The sequence below is a fragment of the Myotis lucifugus genome, unplaced genomic scaffold (assembly GCF_000147115.1).
Source record: "Myotis lucifugus unplaced genomic scaffold, Myoluc2.0 scaffold_35, whole genome shotgun sequence".
NCBI classification, from domain to species: domain Eukaryota; kingdom Metazoa; phylum Chordata; class Mammalia; order Chiroptera; family Vespertilionidae; genus Myotis; species Myotis lucifugus.
In genome coordinates this window covers 724,596-750,883 of record NW_005871083.1, presented here as the reverse complement: position 1 = coordinate 750,883, position 26,288 = coordinate 724,596, and the positions used below count along the sequence as shown (strand labels likewise).

At 49.5% G+C, this 26,288-nt stretch overlaps 2 protein-coding genes across 3 annotated transcripts in view; both read right to left on the bottom strand.

The window, feature by feature from the left end:
- Positions 1-14: 14 nt before the first annotated feature.
- On the bottom strand, positions 15-10,454 carry GINS2 (GINS complex subunit 2). Its single transcript, XM_006087009.3, has 5 exons — positions 10,311-10,454; positions 9,797-9,911; positions 5,661-5,760; positions 2,283-2,409; positions 15-2,113 (listed from the first exon to the last, which is right to left on the bottom strand). Exons 1-5 carry the CDS (start codon positions 10,398-10,400, stop codon positions 1,988-1,990), a joined length of 558 nt encoding a protein of 185 aa, XP_006087071.1. The 5' UTR covers positions 10,401-10,454; the 3' UTR covers positions 15-1,987.
- A 9,844-nt stretch (positions 10,455-20,298) lies between these two features.
- CUNH16orf74 (chromosome unknown C16orf74 homolog) overlaps positions 20,299-26,288 on the bottom strand; it is a 30,771-nt gene continuing 24,781 nt past the window's right edge. For both annotated transcript variants that reach the window (XM_023752556.1, XM_023752557.1), the window contains exons 3-4: positions 23,165-23,305; positions 20,299-20,845 (exon numbers count right to left, since the gene is read on the bottom strand). In XM_023752556.1, coding sequence (XP_023608324.1) covers positions 20,787-20,845; positions 23,165-23,305 — 200 coding nt within the window. In that variant the 3' untranslated portion in view covers positions 20,299-20,786. The remainder of the gene's footprint in view (positions 20,846-23,164; positions 23,306-26,288) is intronic.

Genomic DNA, 26,288 nt, shown 5'->3' with positions numbered 1-26,288 from the left:
AAGAGACCAAATTTTTTTTTTTTTTTAATGCTCAACAACTATACAGCTTTACAGGTAAAATGTGAAGACAGATCCAATGTACCTCAGTCAGGTTTTAGGAGAAAGGTATTAGGGGCTGATCTGAGCTACACAGGATTCCTGACCCTTCACAATAAGGTGGCTTCATTCAAGAAGATTCCCCGGATTAAAATCTGAAGGACTCCGAGTAAAAGTGACAAGAAAAGGCAAGTCCTGTCATATGAAAGCGGTCCTCTAAGCCAGCGTTGCCAACCTTCCAGACCTCACAGACCACCGGTTGTCAACCACTGCTCTTAACAGTCACCTTAACTGATAAAAACAAGTCTTCTGTATCCTAATCCCTCTGTGCCTGGCCCTTCAGTGTTCAAACAACCATCAGCTGCTTGTTGGAGGGACATCTAGATGGATAGCAAGTGGAATGGAGAAACCTGAAGTAAGTTTGGACTTTAAACACTGAAGAGCAGATACCAGCAGGTCTCTTCCAGGCTCAGCTGATCACATACACTCTTCAAAAAGCCCTTGAGATAGCATGTGACAGTCGAAAACCACCAGGTTACAGAAACTGCCACTCACTGTATGATTCTAGACCAGCGATTTTCAACCAGTGTGCCACAAGCATTTTTTTAAACATGGAATACCTGACTATTTAGTCAGGGGCACTGACCTCTTTTCCCTTAGATTGTCAAATAAAAAATGGCAGTAGCCAACACAATAGCTGTCAACAGTGTGAATGAATCAAAATTACACCTATTCTTTTTGGTCAGATTGGCAAAAGATAGTTTTTTTTTTGGTGTGCCGTAGAATTTTAGTAATTATGTGTTTATGTGTGCCATGAAATGAAAAGGGTTGAAAATTGCTGCTCTAGACAATCTTTTCCCCTTTCAGGGCAATAAAATTTCTATGAGCAATTTAGCAATTCCAAAACGCTATATTTGAATTTTTTTCTCTTAGAATTTACCCTTCTTTGAGCCACTGCTACCTATGACCATCTTACCCTAAAACCCATCAAGAGCAGTGTTATAGGTCCAACTTTTCTTAGCACTGTGCTTCACTCACATACTCAAATAACATGGTTAGTTTTAAAAGCAACCCTTTAAACTGTAACCAGAAGTAGCAAAGATAACAAGAGACAACCAGAGTGTTTGAAGTTTACAACCTGCTACACACCTCAGTTTGGTCTATCATTATCATTTTAGCCACATGGCTTAAGCAGGAAAAAATAAACCCAACAGATTGGGTTGATGCCATCTTTATTCTGTATCAGGGGTGGGGAACATCTAGCCTGTGGGCCTTATAAGGCACTCAAAATCATTTGGTCTGGCCCTACCAAGGCATTAGGGGTGTTAATTAAAATGTTTGACCAAATATAGCAGGCTGATTTTTAAGTTGATAATTTTGTATGGCCTGCAGATGATGTTATAAATATTCAAACGGCCCTTGGCAGAAAAAAGGTTTCCCACCCCTGGCTGAGATCAACCCCAGTCGGCATCACAAGCCACCATCTGCCATCCTCCTCTATGTGAGCAATCTCTAGATTTAAATTCAGCCAAAAAGATCCATATCAAAACAACAAAGTCCTAGGGCCACATCACCATTTGTATCTCTGATTTTTCAAAGCAACATGAACATCACTGAACACTCACCCACACGTAACAGTTCCGTGCAGGAGACCTGAGACCGTGCTAGGGAGAATGGCTTGTTTGCTGAAGCTTTTTCTTTCCTCCATAAAGGAGCAGTTGGCCTCTAGAGACAGATGTGGAATTAATGAATATCTTAAGAACTAAGCATAACCTGTTGCTTTCCAACAATGTTATGAATCCATTCCTTGCTTCATTGCACGTTTTTCTTACATTCAAATGGTTCTAGAAACCCAGCACTGAGTACCTCTGTCATGTCCTGAGCACTCACACATTACCCGGGAAGCCTCATGCCAGCAGACACAAGGCCTTTACAAATCAAAGGTCATTCTCTAGAAGTCCTGAGACTGGGCACTTTCAGAAGGTTGCAGGTTTGTACGGAGTTTGTACATGTGATTGAGAGCTTGTGTGAGGAATGCCCCGCTGGTGTTGATCTCCATCAAGGTCAAATTATCCAGCTAAAACAAGAGAAAACAGGGTTGGTTGAGAAGTTTGATTGAGAAAAAGTAAAAAATCTACTGAACAAAAATAAGAAACCAATAATTTTTAAAAGCACAGCCAGTAATTCTGCTTGTGATAGCCTAAGCAGGCAGAACGCTGCAGGAAATCCCTCAGCAGCACACCTACCTTCGCATGTGCCTCCTGCTGCCTCACAAAGCTGTCAGCAGACACCCGGAGCTTGGCTATGCGAGTGTCCCACACATCCTTGATCAGGGTGCGGATCTCATCTGCTTTTGGAATGTTGTCTGAAGCACTAAAGGAAACAAATTGCATAAGGAAGCACTCAGTAAACTAAAGCAATATCCAGCTAAAAGTGGCTTTAAAAAGAAAAAGGTTGCTTGGATTCAGGTAAAATATACACACTGTCCTAGACTCAGATTTTGTTTTGCTTTATTTTCAATTTTAAAATGTAAGGATTTCTAGCAGTTAAGCTTGGTGCCAAGAAAATTCAGCCATGATCCACAGTTATGCTCATGTAACCTGTCCCCTGGCGGGCAGTGGCACAAGGACTTCTGTTCCGTAAAATAATAAATAAGAGAATAAGCTCTACGTTGGACATCCTGTGTCTCAGGATAATTGAGTGCTCTGTGCTATAGAATTTCCATCTAGAATGAATTTGTTTCAAGGCTGGTTCAGAGGTCATGACTTCTATTGCTCATACCTCATCGGTTACCCAAGGGCTTACAACCCACCAGGCAAAGACAGCAGCTCTATGCCTGCCATGTGCTCAGCACTACACAATATTTCTATCCTCGCAAAAGTCCTGAAAAGTAGACATTGGCCTACTCTACAGAGAAAACAAAAATACATTTACAAAAATCACAGAAGAAATTGCAAATTAGCATAACCTGAGCACATTTTACATAAGGAATTCTGGGTAAAAGTTTGAATTGGAGTCAGAGAGAGATGGTCAGTCTTCCTGTGTGAGATTTTTTAAACTAATCTTTGAAGGAAAAGACAAACTAGAAGATAAAAGCAGAAGCTCACATCATCATCACCAGGCATTCTAGGATAAGCTGGAAATGACCTCTTCAAATGCTAAAATTAGCTCAAGATTAGTAGATGGATAATCAGTGGTAGAAAGTTTATGTAGTGGATTTTACTTAAAGCCCAAACATCTGGATCCTTTGCTCTGAACAGCAGTAAAGAACAAAGAACCCAGCTCCTTGAACTGCAGAACAAAGGTACAATTAAGTCCCTCAGCCAAATGAATTCTAAATAATTCTAAGACAAGAGTTTCAATAAGAACTGCATACATAATATACTGAACGGGGGCCTCTGCTTCCCGATTCTCCACTCCGAGTCACTCTCCCCACTGCCACAGCAGGCTTTCTCAGATTCATAGGTGGCACTCCTTCCTGAACACCCTCCTGGGGCCCTCCAACAGAAAAGCCTCAGCTCTCCCACCCCATACAGTCTGCATGTGTCCCAACAGCTGTTTCCCAAACACACCATGTCCTTTCACACCTCTGCCTTCTCCCCCAGTAGATTTTCACTGATCTTTCCAGCCCAAGATCCCTTCTCTGATACCACCAGGCATTAGGGTTGCATCCCAACATACTCTGAACGGCATTTATCACACTGCAGTGTAACCACTGGGCAACAGGGTCACATCTCTCCCCCACTAAACCAGGAACTCAAGCCTATTATCACTATCTAGTTAATGCTTAGTAAGCTGTGCACTGCAGCCTCATATGAACTGAAGGACCAAGTCTGTGTTATGTACCTTGAATTTTCATTTGCATCCAAAAATAGAGCTTACTCTACAGCTCCCCAAGTTTTGTTCTAGTTCTACTCTTGAATCCATCAATTAAAAGGCATCAAAAGCTGGACACTTTGAAAATTACATTCTAAGTATGTCCCAAGCAAAATGACCCACTTTCCTGCCTCCTCCACTGATTCCCTCTCTCCCTCCCTTCCACAAACATGTGAGCACCAGGCATTGTGCTAATACACAGAAGACATAGTCCCTGCTCATTAGAACTGGGGGTGAGGGGAAGAGCATAGCCAGACAAGGGATTAGAAAATTTTAACTGACAAATGCTATGGAGGTGTACAGAGATGCCAAGATGACATGTAGGACAGGAAGGGAGTACATGTTAGTCTAAACCAAAGGAGGGAGCAGGGAACAGATGGACTTACTAGCAGAGGGTACAGTATATGCAAAGCCCTGAGGTGAGGACCTTGGTATGTATAAAGAAGTAAAAGAAGTCAAAGTGAGCTGGAATTTAGAGTCAGCGGGGAGAACTGTAAGAGAGTTATGAGAGAAGGAAGAAAACCAGCCTATGCAGTGCTTTGAACACCATGATTAGGACTTTAGACTAAACCCTGGAAAGGCTCCAAGGAGTAGGGGAATCATATGGCAGCTTCGCCTTTATTTTTTTTAAAATATATTTTATTGATTTTTTACAGAGAGGAAGGGAGAAGGATAGAGAGCTAGAAACATCAATGAGAGAGAAACATCGATCAGCTGCCTCCTGCACACCCCCTACTGGGGATGTGCCCGCAACCAAGGTGCATGCCCCTGACCAGAATTGAACCTGGGACCCTTGAGTCCACAGGCCAATGCTCTATCCACTGAGCCAAACCGGTCAGGGCTGGCAGCTTCACCTTTAAAGGGCCATTCTGGCTGCAATGTGGAGAGTGAATTAGGAGCTGATGTGGAACCAGAATTGGATGTAGGGAAACAATTTACTACAGCACATTTCTGCCACTAGTGGGCTTTTCTTATAGTTCAGGATCAGAGGCAAATGTGAGTCCTCTGGCCATTCATGTGACAGACATGCAAGAACTCAAATGCACATAACCAAAGAATAAAAAGGGGTAAAGCTCTAGTAATAAAACATATTTATAGTTAAGATAAAGGCTACTGCTGGAAATGATGGAGGCTCATACTGGGTTCAAATGTCAAGTGATAATTCTATATAATAAAAGCCTAATATGCTAAGTGTCCGACTGTTCACTCGACTCTTTGATCAATCGCTATGATGCACACTGACCACCAGGGGGCAGATGCTCCAACCAGGTTAGCTTGCTGCTGGGGTCTGGCGGATCAGGACTGGGCCAGACAGGCCAGACACGCCCTGGAGCCCTCCCGTGGTCCCTCCCTGGCCCCAATCGTGCACCGGTGGGGTCCCTTGGCCTGGCCTGCGCCCTCTCGCAATCCAGGACCATTCGGGGGATGTCAGAGAGCCAGTTTTGGCCCAATCCCCACAGGCCATGCCGAGGGACCCACCAGTGCATGAATTTGTGCACCGGGCCTATAGTTAAGAGATAAAATGAAAAGAACCAAGGGATTTACTAGGAGAGGGAAGGGTGGAGAAAAGGAAAAATGAGGAAGGGAGAGACTTCAGGCAGTGTGAATGGACTCCCAGATTACTGACCTGAGGAACTAAGTGGACAGGAATACCACTTACCTTGGTAATGAGAGTGAAATAAAAAAGGAAAGGCATGGATTAAGGGATGAGAACCATGAACACGTGGGCTCTCAGTGAGATTACTTACTGATTTAACAGGAGTTTGGTCAGTTCCATGTAGTAAGGGCTAGGCATAGGGGTAAAAGTTTCTTCCATTCGTTCATGATCCCTAATCTTCTCCAACTTTTCTGAAATTTAGAAATAAATACATTTTACCATCACCATAACCAAAATGTTTTTTTAAAACCAAATTTACCAACTGCCTATATTACCTATTCGATCAACTGACAAATACATTAAAAACAGTTTTGGACCCTGCCAGTGTGGCTCAGTGGTTGAGTGTCGACCTAAGAACCAGGAATCATGTTTCAATTACCAGTCAGGGCACATGCCGGGGTTGCGGATTGAGTCCCCGGTGGAGGGCGTGCAGGAGATGGCCAATCAATGATTCTGATCATTAATGTTTCTCTCTCTGACTTAATAGCCTGAGAAAACCTCCAGTCCTAAATCTGAACTGCCCACTGTACCTAAACGGTTCTCAACCTGTGGGTCGCGAACAATGAAAATATATCCTGCATATAGATATTTACATTACAATTCATAACAGTAGCAAAATTATAGTTATGAAGTAGCAACGAAAATAATTTTATGGTTGGGGGTCACCACAACATGAGGAACTGTATTAAAGGGTCGCGGCGTTAGGAAGGTTGAGAACCACTGTATGTAGGCCCTAAGGGATACACACAGACACGACTATGCTGTGGAGTCTCACTTTAAAGGACTGACCACCCATCTCCAAGGGGCCCTTGGTATTATCTTGCAATCCTATGAAACTTCCCTGGTCCATTCACCCTCTCACTTTTGATCATGCCCACCCTCTTCATGCCTTCTCTCCTTCCTCATCTCACTGCCCCAGCTCTCAGCCACTGCCTTGCTGAGTGCCCGCATGCTCCTGTCACCGCATCTTCCTAACTTCCCTGTGTCTGTCCCCCTACACAAGAGCCAGCCTTCCAAGGATGCACTGGACCCTCCTCTCACCTGCACAGAACACCACTCCAGGATGGGTCTCTCACTCTTGAATGATCATGGTTTCTCCTCACTATGTGACATTCCATCAAACATGCTGCAACATCTCCCATCTTAAAAAGAAAACCTGCCCTAACCAGTTTGGCTCAGTGAATAGAGCGTCGGCCTGCGGACTGAGGGGTCCCGGGTTCGATTCTGGTCAGGGGCATGTACCTTGGTCGCGGGCACATCCCTAGTGGGGGGTGTGCAGGAGGCAGCTGATCGATGTTTCTCTCACATCAATGTTTCTCTCTATCCCATTCCCTTCCTCTCTGTAAAAAATCAATAAAATATATTTTAAAAAAAAGAAAACCTGCCCTGGCCAGTGTGACTCGGTTGGTTGAGTGTCATCCCATGCACCAAGAAGTCACAGGTTCGATTCCCAGTTGGGGAACATGCCAGGGTTGTGGATTCGATCCCTAGTAGGTGCCATGCAGGAGGCAGCTGATCAGTGTTTCTTTCCCTCTCCCTTCCTCTTTGAAATCAATAAAAACATGTGTATTTTTTAAAAAAAGAAAAAGAAAACCCTCGCCTGACACCAAATCTTTCCCCAGCTACCAATCCATTTATCATGCCCTTTACACAAAACTTTGAGTTGTCTGACATTGGCATTAACTTCCCCTCCTCAACCACTCAGATGTGTGTCTATCCTACCCCTCCACCAACATAGTCCACCAAGGCCCACATCCTCCACTGGGCCAAACCCAAGGGCTATGTCTCAGCCTCCACATCTGACGAGGATCAATCCTCTCCCTTGGAGTGTATTAATTTAGCTTCTGGAACACCAGAGTTCTCATCTCATCAATTCTTTCTGGCCTTCCTGACCTCTCAACACTGTGGTGCAGGGCTCACCTAAACCCACGTCCCATATGATCTCTTCCTGCCTCATTTAAATACCATCTATGTGCTCATAATGACAAATTCACATCCCCAGATCAGTCCCTCCTCTGAATTCCTGACTCAAATACCCCACTGCCCGTATTATTTCCACGTGGATTTCTATCAGGCACCTCCAGTGTAAAATGTTCAAACTTCACTCCTAGGGTTCACTTTAGCCCACACACTGCTCCTGCAGTCTTCCCCATCTAAGAAAACAACTCCATTTCCTTCCGGAGCTCAAGCCAACAACCCTGGTGCTAATCTTTAATTAACTCTTCTCTCTCATACCCCTCTGCCAGTCCTTCAGCAATCCTGCTGATTCTTCCTTCAAACTATGCCTAAACTCCAACCACCCTGCCCACCTCAATCAGCTGCTCCAGCCACTCCCAGCTCTAGCCTGGGTAACCCTCTACTGCTCTCTCCCCACACACTTATTCTTTGCACAGAATATTCACTCTTTTCTTTTTTTAAATCTAAACCAGAGTATGAAACACCTCTGTTCAAACCCTGCAATTCCAATGTTGGCCAGGGTATGGAACACTGGAAACTCTTGGACAGTCCTGGTGGGGTTATAATAATGGCTCAACCCCTGTGGAGCACCGGCAGTTTCTTACCAAGCTAAGCACAGTCTGTCCATGACCCTGAAATTCCACCCCTCTAGGTATTTACTTACCCAAGAGAAATAAAAACATATCCACAAAAAGACTTGGACAAGATTAGTCATAGCAGCCATATTCACAATGGCCAAAAATGGGAAGTAACCCAACTACCCACCATCAGAATGGGTGAACATACTGTGGCATACTCACACAATGGAAAACCACTCAGCAATAAAAGAATGTAATGGCACATGCAACAGCGGTGAATCTCAAAAACATTATACTGATAAGAAGTCAGAGACCAAAACTGACATACTAGATGATACCATTTACATGAAGTCCAAGAACAGGTGGAACCACGTGGTGGGAGAATCAGAAAGCAGTTGGTTCCTGGGCAGTGTCGACTATAACGTTTCACTCCTCCCACCACATACGGCCCAGGACTAGGACTAGGAAGCAGCTTGGGCTGGGGCTTACGTGGGCCAAAGCTGCCAGAGCTGATGTTAAATGAGAAGCTTTCAGGGGATGCAGCCCTAACAGAGCCAGGCCTGCTGGGACTAAAAAAGCCCTTCAAAGCAGAAGGAATTGGGGTTTTCCACGATGTTTCAGGACCACCAGGGCCACTCACCCCTTAGGACAGGGAGTGAGGCGGAAATGCCCAGTCTTTCTTAACTGCATGTGAGAGTTTGGCTGAACGTGTCCTTGCTTCTAGGAGGCAGGTATCCCCAAGTGATTCCCAAGGGGAGGGGGCGATCAAAATCACGCATGGCTTTTCAAATTCTACAGGCATGCCTATGACCACCACCACCACCCCAATAAAATTACGATTATTTGCGATAATGAGCCACTCACATCTTTGAGATGGGGAAAAGCCGCAAAGGATAAAGTCAGGGTCAAGTCGGCCTGCATCTTCGATGCATTATTTTCTTTTCCCTAACAACTTTATTGAGGCATAATTAACGTACTACACAATTTACCCACTTAAAGTATACAATTCAATGGTTTTTAGTATATTCAGAGCTGGGCAACATTTTCATTGCCCCAAAAAGGACCCCCCCACAATCCCTCCATCTCCTCCATACCCCTATCCCTAGGTAAGTACTAATTTATTTTGTCTCTGTGGATTCGCCTGTTCTGGACAGTTCATATAAATGGAATGTTACAAATAGGGTCTTTGTGTGTTCTTTTCAGAGAGCATAAGATTTTCAAGGTTCATTCACATTCCTTTATATGGCTGAATAATATTCCCTTGTAGGGATTATTTTCATGCATTTTCTATAATGTAAGATTAACAACTTTGCTCAACATGTCAGTCTATAATAATAAAAGTATAATATGCTAATTAGACAGGACATCCTTCCGGACGTCCTTCCAGGCGACCTTCCTAACGGCAGCCCGGGGAAAGACCTACTCTTGCACGAATTTCGTGCATCGGGCCTCTACTACATATATATTTAAATTAAAATGTTTATTTTAAAGCCTTATAATACTTTTAAATTTTAAAGCAAGGTGAAATAGCTTTAAACACAAAATCTGAACTAAAAGCGATTTACACACCCCAAAATGACAGGGCCCTGGTAACAGCGGTCAGCTGACTCTAAGGCGTGAACCTGGAGCCATTGGTTTCAGCTGGTCAGTGGGTCATGGCGTCATTGCGGAACCCGGGCACCCGCGTCCTTACCCACATCCATCCACTCCGGGGGAAGCAGCCGGCACTTCTGTCTTTGCTTCAGGTTAATCGCCAGCCACAGAGGCACTTGCACCGGCAGGCCAGGGTTAAAGGGCCCCAGGTCCCCCTGCCGGAGGAAGCAAACCCCGGTAAGGCGAGGCAGAGCTCAGGCATTCCCAGACCTCCAGACACAAACGCACGCCCGGTGGTCACGCGGCGCGGGAGGCAGCCCACGTCCGCCCTCGCGCGGTGGGGCTGCCGCACCTGGCGGCCCACCTGAGCCTGGTTCCCGAGGCGCCGCGGGGAGGCCGCCCAGGAACACCTGGGAGGCGCGGGCGACCTCCAGGGGCTCCCCCGCCCACGTCTCCCGGCTCCGAACCTCGCCCCAACCCCGTCCACGCAGGGCCCGCGGGCTGGACGCGCCGAGTCCGCCGCCTGGCTTCCCACCCGAGACGTGGGAGCAGAGCAGGGCGAGTCGCCGTCCGCAGACGCCAGTTCCTGAGGCAAATGCCCGGCGCACCCTTACCCCGATGAGGTAGATCTTGTCCAGACTGAAGTTCGGGATAATGGTCACCAACTCCTTCTCCGCCAGAAACTCCACCTCGGCCGCGTCCATAGCGGAGCAAGCCACCACCCCTCAGCGTCCCTTAAGTGCCGGGGCGCCGCTTTCCCGCCACCGCGCGGAGCCCGCCCCCCGGCCGGAAGAAGCCGTAGCCGACCAATAGCAACTCGGCGCTCTCCGCGGGCGGCGGGAGGCGGAGAGCGCGGCTGCTACGAGCCCGCGGATTGGCGAGCTTGAACGAGGCTAAGCGCTCATCCCGCCCCTCTTGTGTCCCGGCTCCGGCCCCGCCCCCTCGCTCACAGGCATGGCCACGCCTACCCCCTAGGGCGGCCACGCCCTCTCCGGGTCCCAGACCCTACTCCCACCTGGTGCGTGCTTGCCTGCCTTTCAGCGTCTAGAGCACCACGCTCCTGTGTTCCTTCACCCGCCCTGGGCGCCTACCCGCCTTACTCCTGGGTCACAGCATTACCTGAAACAGCCCGACCCCATGAGAGTGAGGGAAGGCGTTTCCTTTCATTTCACAATCTTCTGACCTCTGTATACACATTGGTTAAAAATCTTTAAAAATGTAGATTCCCCCCCCACCCCAATCTTCCAATTCAGAAACTGCGGGGAAAGGGCTCCGAATCTGCACGTTGGCAAGCAACCCAGGTGAAGCTTATGAAGGGGCAAGTTTGCAGGCTGCAGCAAATATGTATTGATGTGCTCATCTGTTTGTTGAACAGGTGCCCTCTATACAGTGGGCTTGTGTGAAACTTAATAGCACTGGTCCTCAATCTCCCCATGTGTCAGAATCCCCTAGGGCCGTGGTCTGCAAACTGCAGCTCCCGAGCCCCATGCGGCTCTTTGGCCCCTTGAGTGTGACTCTTCCTAAGCCTTAGGAGTACCCTAATTAAGTTAATAACAATGTACCTACCTATATAGTTTAAGTTTAAAAAATGTGGCTCTCAAAAGAAATTTCAATCGTTGTACTGTTGATATTTGGCTCTGTTGACTAATGAGTTTGCTGACCACTGCCCTAGGGCCTAGACCAGTGGTTCTCAACCTTCCTAATGCCGCGACCCCCAATACAGTTCCTCATGTTGTGGTGACCCCCAATTTCATTGTTACAAATTGAACATAATTAAAGCATAGTGATTAATCACAAAAACAATATGTAATTATATATGTGTTTTCCAATGGTCTTAGGCGACCCCTGTGAAAGGGTCGTTCGACCCCCAAAGGGGTCGAGACCCACAGGTTGAGAACCGCTGCCCTAGAAGATTCTGAGTTAATATACACACTCCTGGAGAATTGTGTTTCAGAGGTTGGATGGGACCAGAAAGTTGAATTTTAACCAGAGCCAAGGGAATTCTGATGGGATTCTAATAGGCCAGGAAAGCTTCCAGGGAGGTAGGGGAGCCAGTGCAGGACTGGTGGGGACAGGCAGTGGGCTGGATTTGAATTTGAAATCCTGCTCATTAGGCCCTGAGAAAAAGCATAGGGGACAGGAGTATTCCAGGGTTCTGTATCCTGGCAGAAAAGCTATGTCACTCCAGATAACCCCATGCTTTACTCTCTAAGCCCCCTGAAACCGCCCCATTTAGGGTTGCTGGGAAGATGAAATAAGACTATATTAAGTTCTGCCCACTCACATGGCATGGAACACTATGTCTGCTGTTTATCTGCAAGGGAAATTGTCATTTGCAGACTTGGAGATTACTGTCATTGTGTGTCATGTATTCAGACAAACTTTCAAAGAAAATAAATGAAAGAGCCTCTGGATGCTATGTGACCCAGGGCAAGCGACCATTCTGACCTCAGTGTCCTCATCTGCAAAAGAGGTAGGAAGAGGAGGAGCCTGGAGTGTTTAGGGAGGGGGAGAAGCTTTGGGCCACCTGGCCCCTCCTGAAATAGAAGCTCCTTCAGACATCTGCAGAGAGTGTGTGCCAACTTGTCTGGGAATTGATTGATGGGAGAATGTTTTCTTCACTGGCAAATATTTGTGTTCCAAAGTTGGCGAGGCTTCCCTGCAGGCTTTTTGCAGCCTGTAAAAGAGCAAAGGAAAAGAGCTGGTGGGAAAGCCGAGGTTCAGAGAGGCCACAGCAGGGTGAGTAGGAGAGCAAGCAGAGCCCAGTGTCCACATCACCTGAGTCCTGGTGTCCTTGTCTGTAATGTGGTGGCAGTGCTGCTGCTGACCCCACTGGGATGCTGGGGGAACAGGAGACAGTGTGCAGCATTGCACACTGCAAAATGGTGTCTTAGAGTCTCAAACTTGAGTGTACATCAGGGTCCCTTGGAAGACTTGTTAAATGACTTTCCTTTCATAGCAGCATGATTTGCAACAGCCCAAAGGTGGAAATGACCCAAATGTCCATCAACTGAGGGATGGATAAACAAAATATGGTCTATCCATGCTGTGGAATGTTATTTAGCCATAAACGGGAATGAAGCACTGAGCCTGCTACAATGTGGGTGAGCCTTGAAAACATTATACCAAGTGAAAGAGGTCAATCACCAAAACCATGTATGATTCCACGTATATGAACTGTCTAGAGCAGGCAAATCTGCAGAGACAGAAAGGAAATGAGTGGTTGCCAGGGCCGGGGGAGAGAGAAATGGGAGTGACTGTTAATGGGGATGGGGTTTCTTTTTGGGGTGGTGGAAATGTCCTGGAATTAGATAGTGGTGGTGGTTGCACACTCTATAAATATACTAAAAACCACGGAATTGTACACTTTAAAAGGGTGAATTATTCCTCAACAAAGCTGTATTTACAATGCCCTTCCCTGAGCTCCAGGCTCAGACTTTCTCACTCAGAAACCACACACTTAACATGCTCCCCAGGAGGTGTTTATAGTGGGGAAACCTGGGGAGGGTAGCAGCTGCTCCAATCCAGCCCAGCTCTGAGCCATTCCCAGGATCCAGCCTCATGCCTGGCTCTTAAAGTAGGAGCGGCGGGGGGGCGGCGGGGGGGTACTGAGACGCAAACAGACAAGAGGAAAACAAGGGAGGGGAGAATGATGGAAGTGGGGTTGCTACTTGAGGGGGGGGGACAGGCCCTCATACCATTATTTCCTGCTGTAAGAACTGCCTCCCCTGCAGGGCTAGAATGCCCCATGTGGTAATGAATTAAGAGTTGGAGATAAAATTAATGGGGTGAAGGGACAAATCCTTCATGCCAAAAAATTTCAGATGATGTATATAGATGCCCAGCCTTCAAGAAGGTGGAGCATTGCCAGCCGGCGTGGCTCAGTTGACCTACGAACCAGGAGGTCACAGTTCAATTGCTGATCAGGGCACATGCCCGGGTTGTGGGCTGGTCGTCAGTGGGGAGCATATGGGAGGCAGCCTATCAATGATTCTTTCTCATCATTGATGTTTCTATCTCTCTCTGAAATCAATACAAATATATTTAGGGGGGGAAACGTGGAGCATAACACCCCACTCCTAAAGTGTGGGCTGCCCAGAGCAACTTCCTTCCAAAGAGAACAGGATGGAAACAGGGGAAAACAGAGTAACTTGACAGTGAAGAAACCTAATCAACATGACCTTAGCCAGGTCATCAAGGTCAACAGCAGTGATAAGCCAAGGTCACAGCATTCACCCTTGATATCATGGATGAAGAGGGCACTTTACCTCCCAAACCTACAACCGCAGTCTGATCCTGAGAAAAACACCAGACAAATCCCAATTGAGGGATTTTCTACAAAACGCCTGTCCAGCACTTCTCAAAAGTGTCAAGGTCGCCCTGGCCGGGTAGCTCAGTTGGTTGGAGCATCATCCTGATACTCCAAGGTTGTGGGTTTGATTCCGGGTCAGGGCACATACAAGAGTCAACCAAAGGATGCATAAACATGTGGAAAAAGAAATCGATGTTTTTTTTTCTCTCTCTCTTTCTCTCAAAAAAAACAAAAACCGGTCAAGGTCATCCAAAACAAGGAGAGTCAAAAACTGTCACGGCCCAGAGGAGCCTAAGAATTCATGACGACTCAGTGTCATGTGGGATCCTGGATGAGATCCCAGAGCAAAAAAAAAGACATTAGGGGAAAACTGAGGAAATGGGAAGCAAGTATGGACTTTAATTAATAATAATGTATAAAAATTGGTTCCCTAATTGTGACAAATGTACCAGAGCAGCATACGATTAACACTGGGTGGGCAGTATACGGGAACCTGCTGTACTATCTTGGCAACTTTTTTGTAACTCTAAAGCTTTCCTTACCAAGAATAAGTTTATTTTCAAAAGCCTTCCCAGGCTCCCCTGGAAACCTAATATGCCCCCCAAAATGTGAACCTGTTGCCCTCTTCAGGGTAGTTGGCTGCATAACTACTTTTGGTCACACAGAACAGTGCTCCGAAGTGAGCCAGCAACGCGGACTTCCGATGTGCAGGCAGTGGGGCTTCCTGCAATGATGAAATACTCAGTTTCTTTCCAGCCAGTAGACTTGGCCGCACGTGGAAATGGAGCATTTGCAATAGGACTGATGGGGGACCGGGGTCCTCTGAAGGGTCATTTCCTCCTGCGTTTGACGTTGGGCCAGCAGCCCCCGATGCATCCCCACAGAAAACGATGAATGGCAGTGAAGAATCGAGGAGGTGGGTGAGAAGCTCCACAGACTCTCAGCCCTGCCTGTGCAAGAGACTCATCCACCCGATGCTGGGCCACCCCTGGACCCGAGGAGTCAGAACCCCTGAAGTGGGGCTCAGGCCTGGGCGGAGAGCCACTGCTCTGATAAACTGAGTCCAGCCTCTCTCCTGTGGTGGTGGTGGGGGAGGGGGTGGCCTCAGGGAAAGCACTGACTTGCAGCTAGTGGTGTCACCCATCTAAGAAGCTGCTTGAATTACAGTGTGGGCAGCCGGAGAGAAATGCAGAATGCAAAACACCTCCTGGGTGACCTCCTTGCCTGGCCTCAGCTGGAATATGCCAGCAGTGTGGTTCAGAGCAGGGCTCTGCTAACAGGACATGAATGCCTCCCTAACTCCCGCCCCCCTCCCCCCGCCCCCCAAGGGCTCCAAGGGGCCAGGAGCCACAGCTCCCGCTGACTTGAGCCCCTGCCTGAGTCTAGTCTCTAATGTGGAGGTGATAACGTGGCCTCTGGCAGGACTGACCTTGGTGGCTCCGATGGGTTTGGGCTGTACCTATTCTGAATGTCATCACCCCCTAGAGCCCATTCGGTTCTCAGCTGTGCCAACATGGCAGGTAGTGGCTCCTACTCTCAGCAGGAGCTGTTTCTTTTTAATTTTTCTTCATTGATGAGAGAGAGAGAGAGACATCAATTTGTTGTTCCACTTAGTTATGCATTCATTGGTTGATTCTTGTATGTGCCCTGACCGGGGATCGAACCCACAAGATTGGCATATGGGGAGGACACACTAACCAACTGAGCTACCCGGCCAGGGCAGGAGAGCTTTCTTTTGCTCATGGCTGCCCCAGGAGGCATTATCATCCCCATTGAGTATGGTGAGAAATGAAGCAAGAAAGACATGCAGTGGCCAGCTCTCTAGGGCCTGCTTTGTAAACCTCTCTCTTCTCTCTCTCTCTCTCTCTCCCTCTCTCTCTCATTTAAAGTCTCCACTTAATTGGCTTATTTGCTGTTAATAAATTGACAACACAAGGAGGGGCCAAGAGTGTGCTCGCAGGCCGGCTCCTGTGTGTCTGGGAGGACGCCTGCCCCTTTTGGGTTGCAGGTGGGGGAGTGACATGAATAGCTCTGCACTCAGAAATACAACAGTCCAGCAGCAGGAGACTCACCTTAGATGGGAGGTTGTGAGAAGTCCAGGTGAGCAGTGGCGATGACCTGAGCTAGGACAGCGGCATGGGGACCATCAGGAGGGGTTGTCTGAAACCGGAGACCGGCGACTGCCTTCCTGTGTCTAGGAAAGCCAGGTTCGGGATGCTGCTGGGCCCCACCCAGGTGGCCACAGGTATCTCCCCATCTATCTGTGGCCCCACACAGCCTGGCAGCACACCTGCCCCTCCCTGGAGGGCCTGCAGGCTCCTCGCTGCAGCTCACCGGCCTCCGGGGTTTGGCGGGGGAGCCATCATGCCAGCCGCATGGTGCACATCACGGCTGAGCCGGGTGCTCTCATGTGGCTCCGACATGGTGCGAACACACTCTTGTGTCTTTTTGCCATCTGCTGCTGTCATTAAAAAATTACATTTCCATCTGTTTTCACACTTTTGTCCCCTCCCAGCCTTCCCTCCTGCAAGCATATAGCGCGGATCCCACGTCTCAGATCGGACATGGCTGGCCTCCTGGAAACTGGGAGCATCTCTGGGACACACCAGGGTGAGGGGTGATGGGCTTTGTCAGCGGCCAGAGCTGCTAACGTCCATCCGTCCGTCCGTTTCCTCTTTAGTTGCCATTTACTGCAGCCCCTGCTCCACTACTCCCCCCCACACTTTTGGGGGGAACCATTTACAAAACGTTTTATTGTTGGATTTAATCAGTATGTGCAGCTTTGGCATTAAAAATAAATGAAAAATAAGCTGCAGACATTAGTAACCATCCCCCCAGGATGTATTAAAATGGAGGAACTGACTCAGGAAATAATCAAAGAGCCATGTTTTGAGGTCAAGATAAATCGTCTTTCTAGACCAGCCCCACAGAGGCCCCCACCCCCCAGCCAGACGGCACCCTGACCTTTAATGAAGGGTCAAGTTCGCGTAGAACACAACGACCCCCCAGGTTGGTGGCTCCGGTGGGCCTGGTGGATCTTCTCAAGCACAGCCTTGCGAACACCAGCGTTACTGCCAACATTCTAGAGGCCCCTGTGAAACAGCCAGGCCCCGTGTCCTGTCAGCCTCAGGCTGGCCTCCCGCCTGGTCTTCCTCCTGTTGCCATGGGCACTAAAAGCCTGGATGAAGCGGTGATTAGCCACGGCAGGTTGCTGAGGGGGCTGGAGGCCTCTGAGCAGGGTCCAGGGAGATGTGGAAGGAGCCAGGTTAGAGTGAGCACCCAGCCCCAGCCCTGAGGCCCAGCATCCCCCTGGGTTCCAGAGGGAAGAGGACGGGGCCACAGGTCATGAGCAGAAGCTGTGAGCACGCTTGCCTGGCCCGGCGCATGCTGCACGGGAACGTACTCTGGTAGCTGCTGGCCACAAAGTGAGGAGACACATGAAGCAGATTTGAACCCAACTAGAGCCTGACAAAGCCCAACGCCCGGCAGCCACTCAGCAGGGCCCTGGGCCGGCCAGAGACCGGAGAGTGAGAGGTCACTGCTTGTTCCAAGCCACTGAGTGTGGAGGGTGGGGTGCCTTAGCCCCTTGGGCGGCCATAACAGAATACCACAGACTGGGTGGCTCACAAACAACAGAAACTGTTTCCAGTTCCGGAGGCTGGAAGTCCAAGATCCAGGCACCAGCAGATGTGGTGTCTGGTGAGGGACCGCTTCCTGGTTCAGAGTTGGCCATGTCTTCACGTGTTTGTGGGGGACACACACACTCAGTCTATAGCAGGGGTGGGCTGCTTAGTCCACAGCAAAAAGAAATCGAACACACAGCGTCACAGGTTCATGAGTTAAATACACATAAAGTGCTTGGAACAGGCCTGCACACAGCAAGCAATAGGAGGGCTAAACAAATAAAAATCCTGAGCACCTCTGCAGTGTGAGAGCTGGAAACTGGTGTGTGGGGCTGCGTCCCTGACGCAGAAGCTTTATTTTCTAAGGGTCGTGTGCGAGGGTGCCCAAGGCTTGAGTGTGGGTGTATCAGCCCTAGGTCCTGAGCCCCAGCTGACGGGCACCCCTTCCTTCCTCTGATGACTTGCACATCAATGATTATGAAACAACTAGTGGCCCCTTGTACGAATTCGTGCACATTGAAAGGAAAATAATTAGAAGAAATATTTTAATATTGCTATTTGCCCTTTCTCTCTTAGCACCTGGGAGTCAGGTGGCGGCCCTGCCCCCCGCTGACACTGGTTGTGTCTGCTGGCGATTGGGCCGCTTGCACCACCTTGGCCTGGCGCCACCTGCTCATGTGCTCCACCATCCCGCTGTGATCCGGCTCTCCTCTGGCCCATCAGGTGGCAGCGCTTCCTGTTGCCAGTGCCACATCGCCAATGCCCACCATGTTCTGCGCTGCCCCCTGGTGGTCAGCACACATCACAGTGAGCAGTCGAATTCCCGATCACACCCAGGGGACAATTTGCATATGAGGCTTTTATTATATAGGATGGAAGGGAGTCCTGCCCCAGGAGAGGAGAGGGTGCTGTGGGAACCAGGGGACAGAAGACTTTAATTCCAGGGCCCAGTGGGAGCAGCATCAGGTGGCAATGGACCCGGCTTTGCCAAGAGACTGGGCTGGGAAAAGGGAGCAAAGGCATTCCAGAGACAGAAACTGCATGAATGGGTGGCGGACTGTGGTTCCAGAGATGGCCACATCTCCCATCCCACACACTCTTCTTACCACGTGCCTGTGGCATCGCTCCCATTGAGAGCTGTGTGTGGCTCTGTAGGAAACAGGACCCCTGTATCATTCAGGGACCCAGTGCAAAATGAACATTCGGGCCCTTGTTCAACAGGGGTTAAGAATTTCTAGGCAGCAACGGCAGAGAGTGGGTCCTTCTGAGAGTGGGCCCCGTTGGATCGTGCCCATCGCAGGCCCATGGAGCAGGCCGGGCCCACCATACAACCCAGGCACTCAACAGTCTAGTGTGGCCAGGTGTGTGAGGTTGACTGGCTCCAGACCGCCTACGGCTCCTTCCCTTCCCGGCCTCAATTCTTTGCAGTGAAGAAAGAATGGTGCCCAGAGAGCTGACCTCTGCCCGTGGTTCTAGAGAGGTGACCTCTAAAGCTTGGACTGCCCTGCCTGATAGAAGTGTCTCCGCTTCCCTGGACAATCTACAACCTACAAGGTGGGGTCTGGGTCATGTGGTATCAGCCTGACCCCTGAGGCCACCACGGGGGTGGTCAGACATGTCTACATGACCAACCCCCAGTGAAAACTCAGGACACCAAGACTCAGGTGAGTGTCCCTGGCAGGCGCCACCTAGGGTGCGAGTGTCGCCATCGCTGCTGGGAGGAGTGAGTGCTGTCTGCGTGTGACTTTCCTGGCTGCTCACGCCTGCCTGGTCTCTCCTGGCCCCCACCTGTTGGGCTTCTTCCCTTTGCTGATTTTGCTGTGCATCCTTTTGCTGTAATAAACCATAACCACAACTATAATGGTTTTTTTTTTTAGTTGAGTCCTTCTAGCAAGTTATTGAATCTGAGTGTGGTCTTGGGCATCCCGGAACTGCACTGGCCTGTCCTCCACCCTTGTACCCCAGGATCACCTGCCAGACAGACTCCTTGCTCCCAAAGCCATGGCCCCCCTCTGCGCCTGGGAGAACCCAACTCCGACAGTGGACAAACCAAAGCCAGGATGAGCCACACAGCTCGGATGGAAACCAAAGAAAACGAACAGAAACACTGGTGTCATGATTAGAACAGTCTATGGGGAGAGGGGGACACCAACAATTTGATGTTCTTTAAAAAAAATACAAAACCATTAACAACAGTATGGTGATTGCCAGAGAAGGGGGGGGGGTAGAAGAGGGTTAACGGGGAATAAATGGTGATGGAAGGAGACTTGACTTGGGTTGATAAACACACAGTACCATGTACAGATGATGGCTTGTAGAACTGTATACCTGAAACTTATGCATTTTTAGTAACCAATATCACCCTAATAAATGCAATAAAAAAATTAATAAATTAGAAAAACAAAACAAACCATTGCCTCCTATCCTAGAGATGTCTTACAGAGATCCCACAGCTGGCAGGCATGGAGCTGGGACTCAAACCAGGTCTGTGTGACTTATGCGCCATGCTCTGGCCATGCCCAGGCCCACACAGTGGTCTGCCGTTCAGTGGGACCCAAGACCATCCAAAGGCTCATCGCCAGCCAGACCTCCATGACAACCGACTCTCGTAAACCCACCTCTGTATCCGGGTGTGCTCCATCTCCTCCGCCCAACCAAGAAGCAGGGTTTACCATTCGTTACAGAGGATCTTTATTTATAATGCAAAAAAAATTATAAATCACTTTTGGACTGTTTTGAGATCTGTAAAACAACTTGTAAAAAATGTAGCCACTCCTTTGCAAGAAGTTCTTGTGTGTGCTGATCTCCTGGGCACCGTCTGCATGGTCCAGGGTGCGGGGAGTGTGTGTGTCCAGAAGAAAGCCTCTCCCTGGCACCCTGATGGCCGGCACCATGGCCCTGGGGTCAGCAAGAATGTGTAGGCATCAGAGGTCCGGTCCACCGACGGGGCCAGGGAAACATCATTCTGCAAGCGTGCAGGGCTGGTCCCTGGCTCATCTTGCCACACTTCTGCTGGTCAAGTGCTGAAATCACTCTCCCATCCGGCTTACTCAGCACTTCTGTCCCAGGCGGCTACACCCCACCGGGGACACGTGGAATGAGGGATGACCAGAGCCGGAGCCAGAGCCAACAAATCCCAGACCTGTTCTTCCTTCTCAGGCTTCAGGGTCTATTTCTCCATCCTCCGGACATGACCCCGTCTCTTCCAGCCAGACTAGGAGGCAAGAGGGGATCAACATGTGGATGGATCCCCCACCCCCTTCAGACCCCTTTCCCTGGGAGCTCGTGGGCCAGTGCCTGTGGGCTCCTTGCTCTGTATCACCTCCCTGAGGTCCCCCCATATATGGGCAGTGCTGCCAATGGATGCTGAGAGGGGATCCCGATGATGCTGGGTCTCACAGGATTCCCACACACCTCTCACCCCACACAATGCTGAGCTCCCAGGGTCCCTGGCTAAGGTTCCTGGGATTGCGCACCCCCAGGAAATATAGTCTCCTGGGCAGTTCTAGAGGTGGGGATTTGATGCTTAGAGAGTGGAGACCTGCTCCACGTCAGCAGGTGGCCAGGCAGGGCTGGGCTTCTCTCTGATTCCTCGCTGCCTGGGGAAGCCCTAGGTATCTAATCATCACCCAGCGCCCTCAGGCCTAGAGGAAGTGGTGGTCTTTCCTTCTGCCCTAAATATCACTGACGAGAATATCCACACCACACCACAGGAATCAGCCCTTGACCGTCCTCGTCTTCTACAGCCTCTCTGAGGCACTATTATTGTCTCCATTTCATAGATGGAGAAACTGAGGCTTGGGGAAGTGGAGCTTCCTGTTCAAAGTCACATGCGGATGAGTAGTAGAGCCAGAATCCAAAGTCAGGGTTTTCTGACTCCACGTCTGTGCTCTTTCTCCCATGCTTCCCTTCTCTGAATGGGGAGAGCGGAGGGTCAGGTCTGAGCTCTGCCTCGGACAGGACAGGAGGGGACCCCTGTGCTGGTCCCTCTGCACTAATCTGCCCCAGGAACTGCTTAAGCTTGAAAGGAACCTCTCCCCTGTGTTAGGAATCCCGCTGGGGCCCAGGGCCTCCAGGTGCTCACCCCACAGACCTTGTAGAGTAACCACGAGTCTCCCCTGCACTCGCATGGCCCCAGGAGCAGGGAAGGTGGTTAGGATCCCATTAAACAGATGGGGACACTGAGGCTCAGAGAGGGAAGGGAGTGTAACGGCAGAGCCAAGGACCTGGGCCTCCGCTGCCCGCACTGAGCTCTTGGTTAGACATTGGAGCAGGAGCCCAGCTCTTCTGCTTCGCTGCAAGCCCTTGGGCGGGTCACTCGCCCTCTCTGGACCTCAGCGTCCTCGTCGGTAAACTAGAGAGAAGGACAGTACTCACAGCCCTTAGGGTTGGAATAAGATTTGTGAAAAGCACTTAGACCCGGTGCCTGTCACTTGGGAAGGTGACACAGAAATGTGACACATTTCTATCCTTTCTGAGCATGGCCCAGCCCCGGTAACAGCACAGGCCTGGTCCAGAGTCCAACCTCGTTCTCCAGTCACTTGCCCTGCTGGGCAAGCTGAGATCCACTCTACACATTTAGAAAAGTGTGCCTAAATCCCCCACCAGGCTTCCATGAGCTCCACATTAGCCTTGTCAGCCTGTGTCCCCCGTAAAGGCCAGGCAGGACTCACGCCTCGATGGCGGGTGGGCTGAATGATGCTAGCCACTGGGAGGGCGTCTAGACTAGGGGTCCACAGGATGAGTTCCATATCACACGGCCTGGGTCTGAACCCAACTCTGCCACTTACCAGCTGTATGACAAGTGTCTCCACCTCTCTGAACCTCAGTCTACCCATCCATAAAATGAGGATGCAAACTAGACCTAATTCAGACTTACTATTAGGACTCAATTACTGCTATCAGAATCATTACTTATTATTTGTTATTATTTATTATTATTATTATTATTTACAACAGCAACCTCAGAACCTAGCACAGGTCTGGCTCAATAAATCTGATTAATGAATAAATGAACAATCTGTCTCACCAGCCCCAACAGTATCTACAGAGGGGCACTTGGGGACACCAGTGGCAGCCTCTCCCTCTCACCCTCTCTCTGGGAACAATTCCATCTTCCCTCCCCTCCCTGCAGTGAGCTACATCCGGAAGGCCCAGAGATCAGCCCCAGCCCGGCGTGGGCGTATTTCCAAGCCTGTCCTGTCCAGCTGAAGCTCTGCAGCCAGCAAGATGGAGCGCCGGTCGCCTGGCTAGCAGGGGAAAGCGCATCTATCAATTACCTTGGCGAGCCTGCCCAGCCCCATCCATCACTCGCTCAGCTGCCGGGAGGGATTGTCTAGCTAATTACTTAACATGCCACCTCTCGCTGAGGCTGAGCCTCGGTGAGGGGCCCACGGTGGAGATCCGAGGGTAAATTTTTAATAAACCCAGGGAGGTGGGGACATGAACTCAGACCCAGAGCACAGAAGGGGGCCCTTGAGCCCGACCCCCCCACACACACACCCGACCTGGCAGCGGGGCAGGGTGGCCTCACCTGTCCTCCTGGAGTCCCTTGGCAGCATCATGCCCGTGGGGGTCGGGGGGGTGATGATGATGTTGGGCACATCCAGGTGCTTGTCGCTCAGGACAGGGGCCTCATCGTGGCTGCTGCTGCTGCTGACACACATTTTAAAGCCTGAGAGGGCAGGCCGTGGAACACACACACACACACATGACAGAGAGACAAGCATCAGTGGCCGCTGGGGAACTGCCCACCGCTGGCTGCCTGCCTGCCTCCCTCCCCTCACTGTCACTGCGAGTCCTGACAACTCTCAGGAAAGAGGGCATTGCTGTCCCCACTTCACAGATGAGGACACTGAGGCTCAGGACAGTTAAATGACACACCCGGCGACCTTGCGTAACACGGAGAGGACAGTGAGTTTTACCTGCTTTGCTCCCGAATATAACTTCCGTGCCTAGAATGTGTCTGACACATAGCAAGTACTCAAAACATGACTGTGAACGGACGAAAGCAACAGAGCTTGACCTGGAGCCAGGCCTGAGTGGAAGCCATGCGTGAAGTCACCTCTCCCATGAATGATTTTCTACAGGAGCCTGTGTAAGATCCGTGTTGTTTCTTCCTTACGTGTTAGGTTGAACTCACCAGTGAAACTGTCTGGGCTTGGACTTTCCTTTGAGCAAAGACTTTTGATTACAAATTTAGTTTCTTTTCTTTCTTAAAATATACTTTTATTGATTTCAGAGAGGAAGGGAGAGAGAGAGAGAAACATCAATGATGAGAGAGGATCATTGATCGGCCACCTCCTGCCTGTCCCACACTGGGGATCGAACCCACAACCTGGGCATGTGCCCTGACAGGGAATTGAACCGTGACCTCCTGGTTCATAGGTCAAAGCTCAACCACTGAGCCATGCTGGTTGGGCACAAATTTAATAGACATGGGGCTCCTTAGCTTTTCTGCTTCCAACTGGTGTCAATTTTGGTAAAGTTGTGCTTTTTAAGAACTTGTCCATTTCTTCTAAGGTGTTACATTCCTTGTCCCACCTCGCCCATAAATTAAGTACAGTGGGGCCTTGACTTACGAGTTTAATTCGTTCCGTGGAGCTCGTAACTCAAATTACTCGTATGTCAAATCAATTGTGAACGAGTGAGACAGGTGATGCTGGGCTGATGTTGTGGCGTTCACTGTGACGTTCGCTGCGCCAACTAGTGGCTCGTAACCCGAATTTTAGCTCGCAACTCAAAGCAAAAAATCGGCCGAGAGACAGCTCGTATCTCGAAAAACTCGTTAGTTGGGACACTCGTAAGTCAAGGCCCCACTGTACAGGTAATTTGGCCAAGCTCAGTTAGAGACCCCCACCTGACCCAGAAGCATCCGTTCCACTCACACACCAAATACCTTCCTCCACTCTTCCCGCCGAGTCAATAGCATCCCATCTGCCAGAAACCAGAGCCTGGGCCACAAGTCCTTCCTTTCCTCCTCACCTCCAACCCCCAGCCCATTTAATCAACCTGCAAGCCTGCCGGCACCCTTCCTTCTCCCTCCTACCCACCTAACTAGTCCTTCCACCTCCTGGCTTCTGCCTCTTCAGTCTACCCTCCAAACAGCAGCCAGAAACTGCGAATCTGATTATACCACATACCGACTCAGAACACTCGCTCGCTCTTGCCAATATCTACAAGTAGCATTTCCAAAGTGTGTTCCCTGGAACACAGGCCTCCTGAGGCTCCCTCGGGAAGGGGGCTTTGTGATCAAATGAGTCTGGGAATCCCACGTATTTGAATGTTGACTGAATCCCATCTACTCTCTCCCTCCCTTGGAGAGAATTAAAGGTTGTGCGAAGTCCTGCAATAAAGGAGTTGCTTTAATTGTGGTAAACCCCGGGCTTCCTGAACTTAAATGTTAAATAACCTTAGAGTCTGTTAACATCTCACAGAAGCACGAGTCATAAAATACACTGTTGATCATAAATGTTGATCATAAATTAAAAGTCAGCCCAGTTTTGAGCTTTCACAATCTGGCCCAAACGACATGCAGCCTCATTCCCTGCCGCCGACCCACCCTCTCCAAACTGCTCATTGTTTCCCAAATACACTGGCTTTTCCAGCCAGTGTATGGGCTGATCCCCCTGACTGGAAAGCTCTTCTTCCTTTACCATGGTAACGAGCTCCTACTCATCCCTCAAAACCCATCACAATAGGCTCTTCTTTGGGGACCATGCCCCAGCAAATCTGATCCCTCCCTCCTTTGTCCAGCAACACTCATTCATTCATCAATCTTCCAGTACTGATCACACTGTATTAGAATGACTAGTTCTTAATTCTGTCTCCCTTTCCTGTGAGCATCTGGAAGGTAGCACTGTCTCACTTGAATCTGGTATAGTAACTGGGACAGAGCAGTAGGAGTGCTTTAAATTTATGTTGAAACACACACACACACACACACACACACACACACACACACACTCCAGGCACTACCACATTGGGTGTTAAAATCCTTATTTCAAAGCTCTGCCACTTTGATTTTCCCCAATCAGCCCGAGACTGAGACAATATTAGCTCACGTATTTGGGCCCCTAGCCAACAGCAGGAGCTGAGCAACGGGATGATTATTATTCCTACTGCTTCTTAGGCCAGCCCCAGCACCACTGGGACAGTGCGCCTGAGTGACGCCTATAGGGTCAGTGTGGTGGTTCTCAGGTATGTCCCTGAGAGGTGGAGTCTAAGGCCACTCCCTTTAGTGTGGGACAGACTTAGGATGAATTCTAATGAATACAATAAGACCTGAAGGGAAGGGGGGACTTCCCAGGGGAGGTCATAAAAGATATTACAACTTCCTACTGGTTCTTCTTCTGGGGGAAGCCAGCTGCCATGTTTGAGGACAGGCAAGCAGCCTGTGAAGACGCCCGTGTGGTGAGGAGCTGAGGCCTCCAGCCAACAGCTGTGTGAAAGAGCCACCTAGGAAGTCGGTTTTCTAGCCCAGTCAAGCCCTCAGATGAGGCTGCGGCCAGGCCAACAGCTTGAGTGTTGGTTGCCTCACAAGAGACCCTGAGCCTGAACCTCCTAGCAAAGTCATTCCTGAATCCCCAACCCACAGAAACTGAGATAATGTTTAAGCCACGAACCTCGGGGGGTAATTTGTTACACAGCAACAGATA